Below are 15,633 nucleotides of genomic sequence, written 5' to 3'. Positions count from 1 at the left end.
CTCAGGAGTACACCCTGAAGCCAGACTCGAAGTCACTCCAGTCCAGGAAATAATGCTTCAAGGGCATGGCAGGAGGAGAGGGTCATCAGCAATGCCAGGTGTGTCCTTGAGTGCCATCAGAGACACCTGGAGCCAGTCTGTCTGAGGTACTGGAGGGCAGGCAAAACCAGCCTCTGAGCCAACGCCCCTGCAGGCTGTCACTGTGTTGCTGTCATCCCCCACATCTGTGTGCTCATCAGGGAGCAGCCGGTGACATCGTGTCCAGGTCGAGGGGGCCTCTTAGCGCTTTCTCTCTGATGGGGAGTGTGATGATGAAGGACTTTAAGAATTATTTCTCTGTCATTTTAAACATATATTCCATTCTTTGGGAATTTCAATCATATTCATCCTCCAGCCCTCCTCCTAACTCTTCCGAAGTCTATCCCTGGCTTGAACAAAACCTGCTGAGTCAGGTTTGTACTTCTGTTCTACTCCTAGGTGTGGGGCCATTCCCTGGAGCAGAGTCAGCCTACCAGGGTCACACCCTAGAGAGAACTGTCTCTGTTTCCCAGGAAGCCATTGACTGTCGATAGTGCCTTAGTTAGGGTGGGGGCTCATGAACACATGTTCTCAGGTGCCTCCCACCTTGTTTTTTGGGGGGTGTGGTGGGGTGTGGTGGGGTGGGGTGGGGTGGTGGTTTCCCCGTGTAGGCCTAACTGTCCTAGAACTCACTCTGTAGACCAGGCTGGCCTCGAACTCACAGAGATCCACCTGCCTCTGCCTCTGCCTCTGCCTCTGCCTCCCAAGTGCTGGGATTAAAGGTGTGCGCCACCACCATCCCTATCACCTTGCTTTGTGAGACAAGGTTTCTCATTAACCTAGAACTCACCAGTTAGGCTATGCTGGCTGACTGTGAGCCCCAGGGGTCTGCCTGTCTCTGCCTCTGTGCCAACCTTTCTAAAAATGTGGGTTTTAGGGCTGAAACTCAGGTTGTTAGGTTTGCGTGGCAAGCACTGTCCCGACTGAGCTATCCTCCAGTCTCAGCAGCAGGGTACTGGTGGTTATGTCTTTGAATATCTCTGTTTATCATCTCTGCACGCTTGTGTGAGGCTGTTGAAATCAGCATCCTTTCCATTTGCGGAGACAGGGTAGGCTTTGACTAGGACAGGGGCTGGTCTGAGAGGGGAGAAGGCCAGCCCTGCCTTCCCTCCCAGCATGCAGTGTTCCCCAGAAGGCCAACTCTGCTGTCTCTCCCCTTCTACAGGTTCAGCACCCTGAGAACAAGCTGGAGCCCTCACCCTTCACCTCTGCTAATGGTGTGAGCCAGGATCTTTCCCTCAACGACCAAGTGATTGACATCTTGACTTCTGAGGACCCTGGGAGCATGCTTCAAGCCTTAGAAGAGTAAGAGTCCTCTGCTTTCAGGAGGTGGTGGGTTGGGGCAGCAGGCACGAAGTGTCCCTGTGTTCACTTGGTCATCCATTTATCACTTCGTGGTCAGATTGCAAGTGCAGCTGGGCATTGAGTATTATTGGACTGGCTGGATGCAGAAGGAGGAGGAGCTTCTGGAGCCCTGGAAGTGCTCCCTGGAGGAGGTGACATCATCACTCCTGTCTGGGGCTGGAGTAGAAGTGTCCACAAGTGGGGTGAGAGGGAGTACTTCAGGCAGGAGGAAGAAGGGGAGACATAGGATGAGAAGGAGCAAGGGCATTTGTGAAATCATGCTGCGTGTGCTGGGTCTTTGATTACTGACTACAGAAAGCAGGGAAGAAACCTCTTTTAGAAAAGGAGACAAGGGCAGTGCTGGCTGTGGTTTGCCGGGTGGAACTCTGTTCTGTTGATAAAGACCCACAGTGCTGTGTGCACAGCAGAACATCCTGCCAAGCCGTGGCTGGAAAAGATGCAAGCCAACCCACGTGTTCAGAAAGACCTCGGGGGTGGAATTGTGTAAGGTGGAGTGTAGTGAGGTAGGGGGTGAGGTGAGGTGGGGTTAGGTGGGGTGGGGTGGGGTGAGGTGGGGTAGAGTAAGGTAGGGTGGGAAAGTATTGTTTTCTCCTCACATGGGGATTTGGAGGCTAGAAAGCCTTTAAGGGCCACAGCTAGTAGTCAACAGGGTTCCCAGCTGTTATAACCCCAGAGCCTGGGAGGTGGGGAAAGACAGATCCCTAAGGCTCAGTGGCCAGACAGCATAACCGACCCAACCAATGAGCTTCAGGCCAGCGAGAGACCCCGTCTCTTAAAGCAGGGTAGAAACGATACTTGAGAGTGTCCTCTAGTATACATGCACCCTCTCTAGTCAACACTTCCCCCCACACATGTGCGTGCGTACGCACACACACTCACAGGAAATCACACTGAGCAGGGAAGGGCCTAGAAGCACGGCCAACCAAGCAGTGCCAGGCCTGTGTCCCAGGGTTTAGGGACCCACATCCTATGGCACATAGAGTGGGTCCAAGGTTGGACTATTTCAGTTGTAACTCCTCCTAGGACAGGAGCCATACTGAGTCTGAGGCATGGTACTTTGTGAGCTACTTGTCCTTGGCAGTCGGGACTCTGCCCTACTTGGTGGATGTTCTTCTCTTGTTCAGTAGCTCTGTGAGTCGCCAGACAAGGAGCTTTGGATGCACAGGACGGACCTCACACACGCTGGGGCTCAGGACTCTGTCTATTTCTGGCTCCCAAGGTTGTGTGCATGGCTTGGGTAATTAGGCTGTATACAGCTCTTCCCAAGCCCTTCTTCAGTTTTGCTCGATTCTCTAATTGGAATGCCAAGGATGGCAATTAAAATTTGCCACCCTGTCTTAGGAAGGCAGAGATGGGTGGGCAGGTGGGAGGCAAGCTCCCCGTAGGAACTCAAAAATACCACCTCATATATTGTGATATAGAACACAAGCAATTATCAAAGCATCTCCTAGCCAAAAGTCAGGTGTTACCCACCGCATATGAGAATGAAGAATTGGGTGGGATGATTTTATTTGAGTAATCGACAGCGGGGTGTTTAATTTGCACATAAGCAGGACTCTGTGTGCTTCTGACCCAGTGAAGTAGTCCTCTAAGCAGGAGCGTGTTCCCCTCTGTTTCTGCGTTTGACTCCAGATGTGAAGGGTGTAAGGAGACCAGCCCTCCTCCATGCCCATCACTGGAAACTCTCCATGGTGTGGCAACTCACTAATTCTGCTGTGAGAGTGGCGACATTTTTAGTGATACTCAGGCTCTGGAACCTTCTCTTTGTCTCTCCTTGGTTGCTGATCTTATTTTGGCTGAAGAGCCTTTTACATCAATTAGCAAGCATGGGCTGTGAGAGCACAGCCTCAGAGTGAAATGTATCCCTCCTTTTGGTGCTTCACCCTCCTCCCTAACCCTGCTCCCTCCTCCTTCACTCTCCTCCCTCACCCTCCTCCTTTGCCCTCCTTCTTCAGCTCAGTTGTAAAAATTATTTGATTATTATGGGTGTTCTGCCTGCATGTGTGTCTGTGCAGCGTGCAAGTGTCTGGTGCCCCCCAGAGACCAGAAGATGTTGAATTCCACAGGTCTGGAGTTACGGATGGTTGTGAGCTGCGATGTGGGTGTTGGGAAATGAACACAAGTCTTCTAGAAGATCAGGCAGTGAGTTTTTTTTAAACTTTTTTTTATTAATTATTTATTTTATGTACTAAGCACAGTTCCCCTCCCTCCTCTCTTCCTGTTCCCACCCTCACAACCTCTCTACCCTCCTCTCTATCCACTCCTCTGTTCAGCAAGGGGCAGGCCTTTCATGGGGGTCAACAAAGCATGGCACATTAAGTTGAGGCAGGACCAAGCTCCTCCCCCTGTATCAAGACTGGATGAAGCATCCCAGCATGGGGAATAGTTTCCAAAAAGCCAGATCAAGCACCAGGGACACGTCCTGATCTCACTGCTAGAGGCCCTCCAAAACAGATCAAGCCACACAACTGTCACCCACATGCAGAGGGCCTCTGTCCTCAGTCTCATACAGTCTCCCTAGCTGTCAGTCCAGAGTTCACGAGCTCCCATTAGCTCAGGTCAGCTGTCTCGGTGGGTTTTCCTGTCATGATCTTGATCCCCACCCCTTCCTTATACAATCCCGCCTTCCTGTCTTCAGCTGGACTGCCCTCCCAGAGCTCAGTCCAGTGCTTGCCTGTGTATCTCTGCATCTGCTTCCATCACTTCCCTGATGACAAGTAGGGTAGTCACCAATCTGGTTACAGGAGAAGCCAGTCCAGGCATCCTCTCCACCATTGCTAGGAGTCTTAGCTGGGGTCATTTTTGTAGATTCCTGGGAGTTTCACAGATAGTGGTTCTTAACCTCTGAGTCTTCTCTCCACCCCCCCCCCCCCCAGCTTAGTCTTAAAATGTATTGACTCAGCTGTGTTTTAGCCTCAGTGTTAAACATTGGTTTGGGTACGTACTCTGTCTGTCTGTCTGTCTGTCTGTCTGTCTGTCTGTCTGCCTGCCTGCCTGCCTGCCTGCCTTCTCTCCTTCTCCTAGAACTGTCAGTTACCTTGTGTCTTTCTGTGTTGACCTCTCATAGGTTTAGGAGCTCCCACAGAGGAAATGTCAGGGGCTGAGTTTGCAGGGAAGTCAGTCTCTCCAGGGCTCCTGTTCTCTAGTAAGTCATTTATCCTCTTGTAATTGCTACTGGAGGTTTAGTTGGGCTTCTCACCCAGCAAGCGGGCAGCTTGGTTGTTGCCGCATTTCCAATACCAGGTGGTACTGTTCCCTTTTCTCAGTGCCAGCTTAACTCCTGAAAGGCTCGCCTGCATGTTCAGCTTGGCATCACAGGCACCTCTCACAAAGAGGATTGGCGAGGGGTTTGTGTCCTTTGGTTTTTATCAGGTTCCCTGAGCATGGTCACAGTGGGAGTGGGCTTGGTCCCAATGCATGCTGGGACCTGTTATGAGGAAGGAGAAACTGGGTAGGATTGGCACATCACAGAAGGTTCTAGAAACATGGTATGCTTCCAGTAATTTAGTTCTATCCTGACCAGAAACCTGGTCACACCGAGCATCTGGCGTCAAATGAAATTTTCATGGTGCTCAATTTTCAGTCCAGGGAACTGCTATTCAGAGAGGCTCACTGGCTTGCCTGAGGTCATGTGGGTGCTAAGGACTTGTGCCCAGGTTAGCACACTTTCAAATCCACTGTGCTACTGAAGAGTGGTCTTTTACAAATACTGAGTGCAGATGCTTCAGAGAGTATAAGGGAAGACATCCAGAGCTGTCCTTCTTTCTGTGATACTCCGCTTACTGCCAGTTCTGAGCTGTCGCTGCTGCTGCTATGCTGTCTGAAGACTGTTTTGTACACAGTAGGGGTGTAGGGAGCATTTGTTGTGCTGAAGTTGTAAACACACATATTGAGTAGGTCTTACGTGCTAACCATACGGTATGTTTGTTTTTGCAACTCCCATTTTTTTTTTTATTCTTTCCAAACATTCTGCAAAGTAGCAAAGTGGTTGTCCTCTGTCAAAGCCCTCGGTGCAGGAAGATGGATCTGTTTGCTGGCTTCTTTGTGTCACGTATCCTTGGGGGTTGCTTCTTTAGACTCGGAATACCATCTCATTTTTTATTATCAGTAGCCTACCAAAGTGTTAATTGTAATTTGGTTCTTGGGAAATCTAAACAGTGGTGTTTCTTAGACGTTACCCTGCAAGCACCAGTTCTGGGAGCAGTACAGGAGTTCCAGCACCAGAACCCCATCCCGTGTGACCCCAAGTGTCTGTCTTCTTGATGTTATGATGTCCTGGGGGTAATGCAGATGCATGTGTATTTCATTGTGCTGTAAATGATTACAAGTGAAGGAAGGGGGTGGAAATGTGTTCCTTCCCCAGAGCATTCCCTCTAATGCTATGTACAAGCGAGGAATTTGTTCTGCTTATCTTTTTTAAGCCATTGGGCAATTAACAATGAGAGTTAATGCCATTAATGGCTTGGAAATTTAATCGATTTAAAGAGACTCTTTTTCTGTATCTTGTGGCCTTGGGACATTGACAGTTTTTCTTGTTGCTACTTCTGACAGTCTCTGCAAAGTGCTGGGCAGTGAAGTGGCTGTACCCAGTGTCTCTGAGATGGGTGCCTGTCAAGCTATCTGCTCTGACCCCTTAGCAGACAGTTTCCCCAGGGAAGAAGGAGCTATGAGGGAAAGTACAAGTATTTAGGCCAACAAGATGCTAGGAAATTGTGCTGTGAAATTATTATTTGATACAAATTTGAATAACAATCTAAGGCCATCCCCCTAATGCAGGTGGGAAAACCCAGTTCTTTATTGAGCTCCTCTAGTTAGTAACTAACTCACTAGGCAGCTATGAGAAAGAATGGGATATGCCTAGTCCAGAGTGCCATATTTTCTGAATTAAAGAATGAGTGATGGATTCAGCTGCCTGGCATGGGTGTTCTCGAGCTTGCTATTCGCTCGTAACAGATCATTACAGGCTTGGCAGCTCATCGTAGAGATGTTTTATCTTAGGATCCTGGGGATAAGAGTCTAAGGGGTTCACCAGGCATAGCTTCCAGTGGCAGCCTCACTCAGTGCTCAGCCCTTCCTATGTCTTCGGACCTGTCAATCTTTGCTTGCATTCTTTCCTTCCTCAGATCCCTCCTCTGACCCTGACTCCTCCACCTCTCTCTTCCAAGTTGAAAGTCCTCCTTATTGATGTTTGGATGTTAGAATCAGCTCCTGAGCAATGGCTCCATCTGCAGCCTCAGCTCCTTTGCCTTGTGACTTGGAGTCACGTACTCAGGACTGAAGAAAGACATGGTAGGGGAGCCATCCTTCCTTCTGCCCCACCAGGCTTCATTAAAGGTGTGAAGTCTGTTTTGTCTGCCTCAGAGTAGAACACAGCTTTTCTTTCAGAAGTTGTGAGGTTCTGTCTGGCTCATTTAACATTTAACCGTGCACACACCACTTTAAGGCATTCTTCCTAGATCCAACAGAGTTTTCCTTGCAGTTAAGTACTTGCTGAGACAATGAAGGAAGCCAATACATGAGTTGTCCTTTAAAAATGAGACTGATGGGGGCTGGAGTGATGGTTCAGGGTTAAGAGCCCTGACTGCTCTTCTAGAGGAATATCCTCTATTGAAGTGCCTTTAACTCAAGGTAGTATTTTGCTACAGCTCTTCAGATATATATATATATATATATATATATATATATATATATATATATATATATTTACAATTATACACACACACATATGAATGGCCAGATACCCATTTCTCTGTCTGTATGTGTATCTGTTTATCTTCTTGACACTTACCGATGCATGTTGAGGGGTTTCCAGATAAGATGGCATATCTAAGATTTGATTTCAGTGCTCAAACACACATGGCAAGGAATAGAACTAGTGGGATTGGTGAATAGTGACAAAATTCAAGCAAACTGATAATGGCCACAGTGTGTTCTGCACTTTCAAATGCTTGAGATTTTCTGTGATAGCTTCCTTAATATTTTTATATTGTCAGATCCCCATCAAATGACAGACGACATCTACCATTGCAAAGCATGGGTAGAGAAAGGGTCTCTACACATGGCTGGCTTGGATCTCTGGAAGCCAGTTAGGCAGATGATCCAAGAGGCTTAAACATGCTGTGGCTTCCACAGTTTAAAGGAAGAGATCTTGACTTTGGTTCATGGGCTGAGTCAATGGGCCATCCATCATGATGGAAGTGTGGCCACAGGAGCAGCTCAAGGCTGGTAGCAAGAGTGTGAGGCTGCTTGCTCATATCTGGGGGGATCAGGAAGCAGAGACCAGACAGGAAGCATGCTGGGGCTAAAACCCTCAAGGCCTGAGTTTAGCATTCCACTTCTTCCAGGTAAGCCTTACCTTCTGTGGTTCCATAACCTTCCCAAGTGGTGCACACCAACTGATGATCAAGTGAGCCTGTGGGGGACATTTTGCATTCAAATTATGAAAGAGTAGAAGACTGGGAAAATGGGAAGAAAATGAGGGGAAAGAAAGAGAAAAGGCCTCACCCACAAATACCTTAAAGCCTGACAGTTTTGAGGAGCCCCTGGTTCTGTCGTGTAATGGAGCCCATTTGACTTCTGTTCCTAAGGTTGGAGATCGCAACCCTGAATCAGGCAGATGCGGACCTGGAGGCTTGTCGGAACCAGATTAGTAAGGACATCATTGCCCTTCTGATGAAGAATCTGACCAGTGATGGCCACCTCTCTCCACAAACAGAGAGGAAGGTGACAGCTGCTCTCAAAGAGCAGTTTCTGCTGCTGGAGAAGGAAGTACAAGAGGAGTATGAACGGAAGATGTTGGCACTGACGGCAGAGTGTGACCTAGAAACAAGGAAGAAGACAGAAATCCAGTACCAGAGGGAGATGGTGGCCATGGAGGAAGTAGAAGAGGTGTTGAAGCGAGTTAGTGAGAGGGTAAGGCAACCCTGAAGGCTTGCATATTGCTCATTCCTCCTCAAGTTCTCATGAGTTTTCAGTGCTTCAACCAATCCATTTGTCTGTCCATCCATCCATCCATCCATCCATCCATCCATCCATCCATCCATCCATCCATCATATCAAAGTTACCTATCCACCCACCCATCTACCCATCTATCCACCTATCAGTCATCTATCCATTTGTCCATACATCCCTTCATTCATCCATTCAACCATCATCCTATCAATTTATATATTCATCTACATATCTACCCATTTATTCGCCTATCTGCTCATCTTTTCACCTACATACCTATTGATCCATTGACCCATCCATCTAACCATCAACATATCAATTTACCAATTCACTTATCTGCCCACCTATCCACCCACCCATCTATCAATCCGTTTATCAGTTCATTCATCTATCTATCCATCCATAACCTACCCATCTACCCTTCCATTCACCCTTACTACCTTTTTTCCTTCCTTCCTTTCTTTTTTCCTTCCTTCCATCCATGCATCTACCCATGCATCCACCCATCAATTCATAATACATACCTCTACCTAACCTCCTAGCCATCCATGCATGCTTCTATCCTCCAATCCATTAAGTTTTTCATTTACTCACCCATTTATTCATGCATTCATCCACCCATCCTCTCTTCCAGCCACCCATCTATTCATGCAACCATGCATCTACCTATTCACTCATCCATCAACACACTACTGTGTCTATCTATTGATATACCACCCACCTGTCTATCTGTACACCCAACCACACATAGTCCTATCATCTACATCCATCCATCCATTTGCCCTTCCTTCTACCTGTCTGTTTATCTACACTTCCACCCATTTACCCATGTATCCACCTAGTCCCGTACCATGCATCTATCCATCCATGAAATTTTGCTAGGATTTATGGGTACCTTGCTGTCTCTTTCCTTTAGGCTAGGAACGACAGATACCAAATTGAATCTAACCTCTTGCATTCAAGAAGCTCAGGTTCTAATGAAATGCGGTTGTATTTGAAAAAATACGACACAGGTCAGCCATGTTATAATATGGTTCTCTGTCCATGGTGCTGTAGTGGTCATGGGGAGAGCAGAAAGGCTTCGTTATCAGAGGGTGTGGCCAGTTCATGGTTAGTTGTGATGTCAGAGTACATGTGTCCCTTTGGGACTGCCATTTGCTCAATGACAGCTCCATCCTGCACAGGTCTGGAGCCAGGCAAGCCTGGACTTACAGTTGTTGTGTGACTTTGCCTGTGGAGACCTGAACAAATGTCTATTCCCCCCATGTACCAATGACAGACCGAAAAACTGATACTACCCGAGTCTAGCTTAGTGAAGCAGTGAGTTTGCTGAATTGTCATGAGGGCATGGGAGACTCAGAAGCAGCTGCATCCCCACTAAAGCCCACAGCAGCATGAGTGACATCTCACAAAAGCTGCATCCCTTAAGCTCCCTGCTCAACTTGCAGGCAGTTCCCTGGGTCTCCCAAACAATTATTGCTTACAGAGCCTTGAAGAGGAGCCTTCTGAGTTTCCTTTACTTTCTGAGCTTAGCTGGTTTGGTTTACTTCTTGAGCCTCTCTCCTCCCTCTAGGAGGGAGTGTTAATTTGGAACACATGGTTACACAAATTATCCTGGCCTACATCTGGCGCCCTATATCCTAGGTCCTCTGAGCACCCCTCATTATGGATGCGATAAGTAATGGAAGAGAAATGCCAGTTGCCAACTTGAGAGAAGCGGTCTCCCAGGCACAGCTGAGCAAGTCTGAATTGTCTTCCCAACAAGAGAGGTGTCCAGGCCATGTGACCTATGCCTGCACAGGTCTGAATACCCGTGTCCTCTGAGGCCCAGCAGGCAGAGAAACTGCCTGACAGTTGCTTTTAGGCTCCACTGCCAGGAAAACACCGAATGTCCCCAGAAGAGAATAAAAGATCTCAGTTGGTGGCTCAGGGTCACTTAGTCTTCAGCACAGACAGGACTACAGTGAAGGATGGGCGGGGTTCACTGTGCACCACTTGTTCCCTTGTTCCACGGGCCTGCCTTGCTTGCCTCAATGCTATCTTTTCTGGGGTGGGGCTTGTGGCCTGTGTAGATGCTATACTAGCTTCCTATGGTTGCTAAAACAAGTTGCCACACATCTAATGTCTAAAAAGAAAAAAAAATGAGAATTTGTTCTTTTGTGGTTCTGAAGTTCAGAAATACAATTCAAGATATATGCAGAGCCCAGATTCCTCTGAGGTCTTTAGGGAGGGCCTTCCTGGTTTGACAGATTTGCTGGTGGTTCCGTGTGTTCCTGGGGTTGTAGCTAAGTCACTTTAATGCTGCTCTATCCTCTCATGGCCTCTTGCTGGAACTCTGTCACCTCTTTCTGTCTTCTTTGAGGTCACTTGTCTTGATTCAGAGCCCTGGATGCACATATGAGATCCTTAACTTGGTTCAATGTGCAAAGACCCTTAGAAGTTCAGATTAACAGATTCCCAAACTATGAGGCCAGGACCTAGACATGCGCATGTATTTGGGGGTAGATCTTATTCTGCCCAGTTTAGCTTCTCTGATGACACCCCCCCTCACCAACTTCTAATGCTCTGTTTGTCTCTGTGGTTCAGCCCACACTTCCCCAAGCTAGGCTCTTAGGGAGAGTATATTTAACTTGCTTTGTAGTGATTCAACCCCAAAATTCCCTCATCAGAATTTGTTCTGATTTTTGGTTTTGATTTTCCCTACAAAAATAGTACAAGGCAACTTGGGACTACAGAGTGGGTTCTATACTAGTTTTGTCAAATGGGGAAATCCAAAATAAAATAAAATAAATACAAATCAACAGTTCGCAGACAGAGCCCTGGAGACTAGTCCAGCCTGATTGTATATATGTAGCCCATGAATTCTGCATCGTCTTTGTGCTTCTAGTGAACTGCAGAAAATCCCAACCAAACTTTAAGATCCCACATGACCTGCGAAGTATGAGTTTTTCTTCTGGTTCTCCACAGAAACGTTTGCCCATTCTATTAGAAAAGCCAAAAACAAACTAAACAAAAAGCTCTGCAAAACCCACAGTGGAACAGAGAGCCATTTGCTCATCACTGATTGGCTACTTTGTGCATTCATTGAATGCCTGCTGTATGCCTCACCTGGAGACTGGTGGTGGCTCAGCTCCTCTGTACGAGACTCCAGCATACAGACCAGTCTCCTGCTGCACGTCCGTGTTTTATAAGATGTTTGCAGCCTGTGGAATTGCATATTTTGCTTGTTTTCACTTTGTATTGCTGCATTTAAAAAATTTACTTTAAATACTAGGGAAGAATGCAGTGTGTTACAAAGGGCAGACTTCTAAGAGCTGGGGATTCTAGGCACGCAACAGAAGCCTCCTTTTTAAACTGCGCCCTGCTCTGCTCAGTGAGGCAGGGAGTGAGAAGAGCCCACTTTTGATGGACAGAAAACCAAAACATAATCCCCGGTCCAAGGGGCCTCAGGTGGCACCATGTTGATGCCCCTCCCCCTGCTCTGCCACCTCCCCCTGCTATGTGGCCTCATGCCCACCCTGTTGGTGTCTGTAGTGCCTTCTGTGCTTCCCTGTCAGGCTGTGGTCCTGCATTCACGGTGGAGGAGGGAGGATGGATTCCAGATCTGCCTATGTTTCTGTTTCTGTGCGAAGCCCAGCCCTTCATCCCTGCCCTCCCTAGGCCTCAGCCTCGCTCCCGCTCTCACTCCTGCCCCGCTAGCCTGCAGCCAGTGTACACACTGCTCTGCATCACTGCTGCCGTGTCCGGAAACAAGCGGCCTCATGTGAATCAAGCTGCTTCCCAAATAACCCCTGAGCTGCACAGCCCCTAGGACAAGCTCCCTTCCTGAGGTGCGTGCAGCCACAGAACCTTCCAACGCTCTGCTGTGTGCAGTAGTCATCATCAAAGTACAGAAAGAGAGTTGGGATGGAATATATTTCTCCCCCTACAGTTATTTTAAGAAAAGAAAAAGTGAAACAAGAAATCTTGTGTCTTTGTAGTAAAGATTAGGAACTCCTGAAAGGACCGTGGAGATAAAATCTGTTTGTACTTAAATACCCCAATGATTCCTTATGGCTTTCACAGCATGTGCTCTGCAGGGGAGAGGCTCCAACTCCCTAGGACCTTAGACTGGGGGGAGGCTTCCTTGAACTTGAGTTTTACTCTGCCCTTCTAGAAGGCTGTGTTCCTCTGGGTCCCCTTTCCACCTTTTGAACAGTAGACACAGTGCTTCCTCATCTGTTCGCCTCAGAAGGCTGTGTGAGAAGTTAGTGTGAAGGAAGTCAGCGCATGCGCGGTCGGGCCTGCAGCCCAATGAAGGAGGCTGGGCACTGGACTCTGAGGCACAGTTAGAGCAGGGGGGACACTCTGGTGACCTTTGCATAGCCTGGGACACCAAGGCACAGGAAGGAAATGGTCTGGTGGCCATTTTCACAGCCAAGTGGCTGCAGACCACCCTGACAAGCTTTGACTCTGAAAGCCAAGGAGGATTCCTGTGCTTTCACCTCAAAGAGATGATTCATGTTGGAGGAGGTAGCGGTGTGGACCTGGCTCAACATTATACAATGTATACTCACATTGACACTTCACAGGCAGCCCATCGATAGGTCACATTTCCTGTTTCTATGAGTTGCCTAAAAGCGCAGTATAAATTAGAAGGTAAACAGGGGCTTCCGTCAGTGCTTGGTCCCATCAGTCCTGCGTGGGTGCTGTCATGGTTTCCCACTGTATTAGCTGCTTTTCTGTTGCCGTGGCAAAAAGCTAACTAAGGAAGGAACGGTTTGTTTGGCTGATGGTTTCGGAGGGATAGAGTCCATCATGGCAGGGAAGGCAGGGAGGGCAACCTGAGAGTGAGGGTGGGGTGGCAGAGAGGAGGCAGAGCAATCACACTTCTTCCACACACGGACAGGAAGTGGGGCCAGGCTCTAGACCCTAAAAGCCTAGCCCTGGTGACATACTTTCTCCAGAAAGGTTCCACCTCCTAAAAGTTCCATGACCTTTCCAGACAGCACCACCAAATGGGAACCAAGTCAGTCTCTGAGGACCGGGATGTTGGCCGTGGTGGGGGGTGGGTGGGCATTTTGTATTCAGACCCCAGAACTCTTCCGCTGCTATGATAAAGCGCTCTGGCAAAGTTACTTAGGGGAAAAGGGTTTATCTTAGCTCACAGTTCCAGGTTATTTGTAGTCCAACAAGACTGGGAAATCAAGGCAGCAGACACTTGAAGCAGCTTGTCTTATCACGTCCAGTGCAGAGCAGAGAGAAAGAGCACAGGCATGCTAGTGCTCAGCGCTCTCTCTCTCTCTCTCTCTCTCTCTCTCTCTCTCTCTCTCTCTCTCTCTCTCTCTCTCTCTCTCTCTCTCTCTCTCTGCTTTTGCATAGTTCAAGATTCAAGCCTAGGGAATGGTGCTGCCCACTCTTAGCATGGCTAGTCCCCATGGATACGCCCACAGATCATATTGGTCCTGGCATTTCCTCACTGAGATTCTTCCCGCGTGATTCTAGATGGTGTCAAGTTGAGGGTCATGGTTTAATATCATCTTTAAAGAAACCTCAGACATAAACCATATGAAATATTTACATCTGAAGGTGGGAAAACCAAGGCCCAGGAAATCAGGGTCTCATAGCTCTGCTTCCTAAGGCCACTTGAAGTCCTGACCTGCCTTTTCCTCCTCCACACCTGATATAAATGGCACCCTGAAAAAGTGAGTGATAGCAGAACCCTGAAAGTGCTACAGATACCCACAAAATGAGTGTGTGGTGTAACACAGCAAGGGTGCTCCCTCTTCTGTCCCTAGGCACCTTCAGCTATTTGAGGACCTGCATCTTGCCTTGGTCCAGGGAGCTTCCTAAATCTTTTTAAGTTTCTGAAAGAGAGATTTTTTTCTGTGTAGGAACTCGACATTGCTTCACTGATAGACGTGTTTTTATGAAACAGTTTTCCAGTCTGCCAGTCTCGGTGAGTGGAGTACAAGGAGCGTAACTAAGGAAATCATAATTTTACATTTTGGATGGTGTAGAGTGAACTGATACAGGAGCAGCCCTGGAGCAGCTCAAAGCCAGCCTGCCATTGGCTGAAGCAGCTTGCTGACCACACCTCCTCTTGGTGAAAAGCCTTTCTTTCCTTCTTTCTTTCTCTCTCTCTCTCTCTCTCTCTCTCTCTCTCTCTTTCTGATTGAGTTTTAATGAGCTCTACATTTTTTTCTGCTTCCCTCCCTGCCTCTCCCCTCCCCTTTTCAACCCTCCCCCAAGGTCCCTGTGCTCCCAATTTACTCAGGACACTTTGTCTTTTTCTACTTCTCATGTAGATTAGATCTACGTATGTCTCTCTTAGGGTCTTAGGGTCCTCATTGTTGTCTGAGTTTTCTGGGATTGTGGTTTGTAGGCTGGTTTTTTTTTTTTTTTGCTTTAAGTTTAAAAACCACCTATGAGTAAGTACATTTGATAATTGTCTTTCTGGATCTGGGTTACCTCACTCAAAATAATGTTTTCTAGCTCCATCCATTTTCCTGCAAAATTCAAGATTTTTTTCTGCTGTGTAGTACTCCATTGTGTAAATGTACCACATTTTCCTTATCCATTCTTTGGTTGAGGGGCATTTAGGTTGTTTCCAGGTTCTGGCTATGACAAACATAGCTGCTATGAACATAGTTGAGCACATGTCCTAGTGGCACGATTGAGCATCCTTTGGATATATACCCAAAAGTGGTATTACTGGATCTTGAGGAAGGTTGTTTCCTACTTTTCTGAGAAATCGCCACACTGACATCCAAAGTGGTTGTACCAGCTTGCATTCCCACCAGCAATGCAGAAGTGTTCCCTTTGCTCTTAACTACTTAGCCCTTGACTGTATATGAAAAGCCTTTCATTGGAAAAGTTCAGTAGGGATAGTTCGCATTTACTGGCAGCATCTAAATAGAAAAGCTTATATTAAAAATGTGCATTTCTCCAAGTGTGGTAGCTCATGCCTATAATCCCAGCATTTGGGAGATAGAGGCAGGAGAATCAGGAGTTCCAAGTCATGCTCAGCTATCTGGTAAATTCACAGCCAACTCAGACTATGTAAGACTCTCTCTCTCTAAACAAAACAAGGGCCTAGAGAGGTAGCTCAGTAGTTTAGAGCACTGCCTGCTCTTCTAGAGGTCTAGGTTCTATCCCCAGCACGCACATGGCAGTTCACAACCAGGGTGTATGATATTCTCTTCTGATCTCCTAGGTGCTGGGCATGCATGTGGTGGGACCAGGCCCACATGTGCTGC

At 47.6% G+C, this 15,633-nt stretch overlaps 1 protein-coding gene across 1 annotated transcript in view; it reads left to right on the top strand.

The window, feature by feature from the left end:
* The window catches only part of Evc2 (EvC ciliary complex subunit 2), an 81,999-nt gene that overhangs the window by 24,222 nt on the left and 42,144 nt on the right, over positions 1-15,633 (top strand). Inside the window, exons 7-8 of the mRNA XM_038341673.1 lie at positions 1,244-1,383; positions 8,031-8,355. Of these exons, the coding sequence (XP_038197601.1) occupies positions 1,244-1,383; positions 8,031-8,355 (465 nt within the window). The remainder of the gene's footprint in view (positions 1-1,243; positions 1,384-8,030; positions 8,356-15,633) is intronic.

The sequence above is a fragment of the Arvicola amphibius genome, chromosome 1, assembly GCF_903992535.2.
Source record: "Arvicola amphibius chromosome 1, mArvAmp1.2, whole genome shotgun sequence".
NCBI lineage: Eukaryota > Metazoa > Chordata > Mammalia > Rodentia > Cricetidae > Arvicola > Arvicola amphibius.
This window is presented reverse-complemented; position numbering and strand designations above follow the sequence as displayed.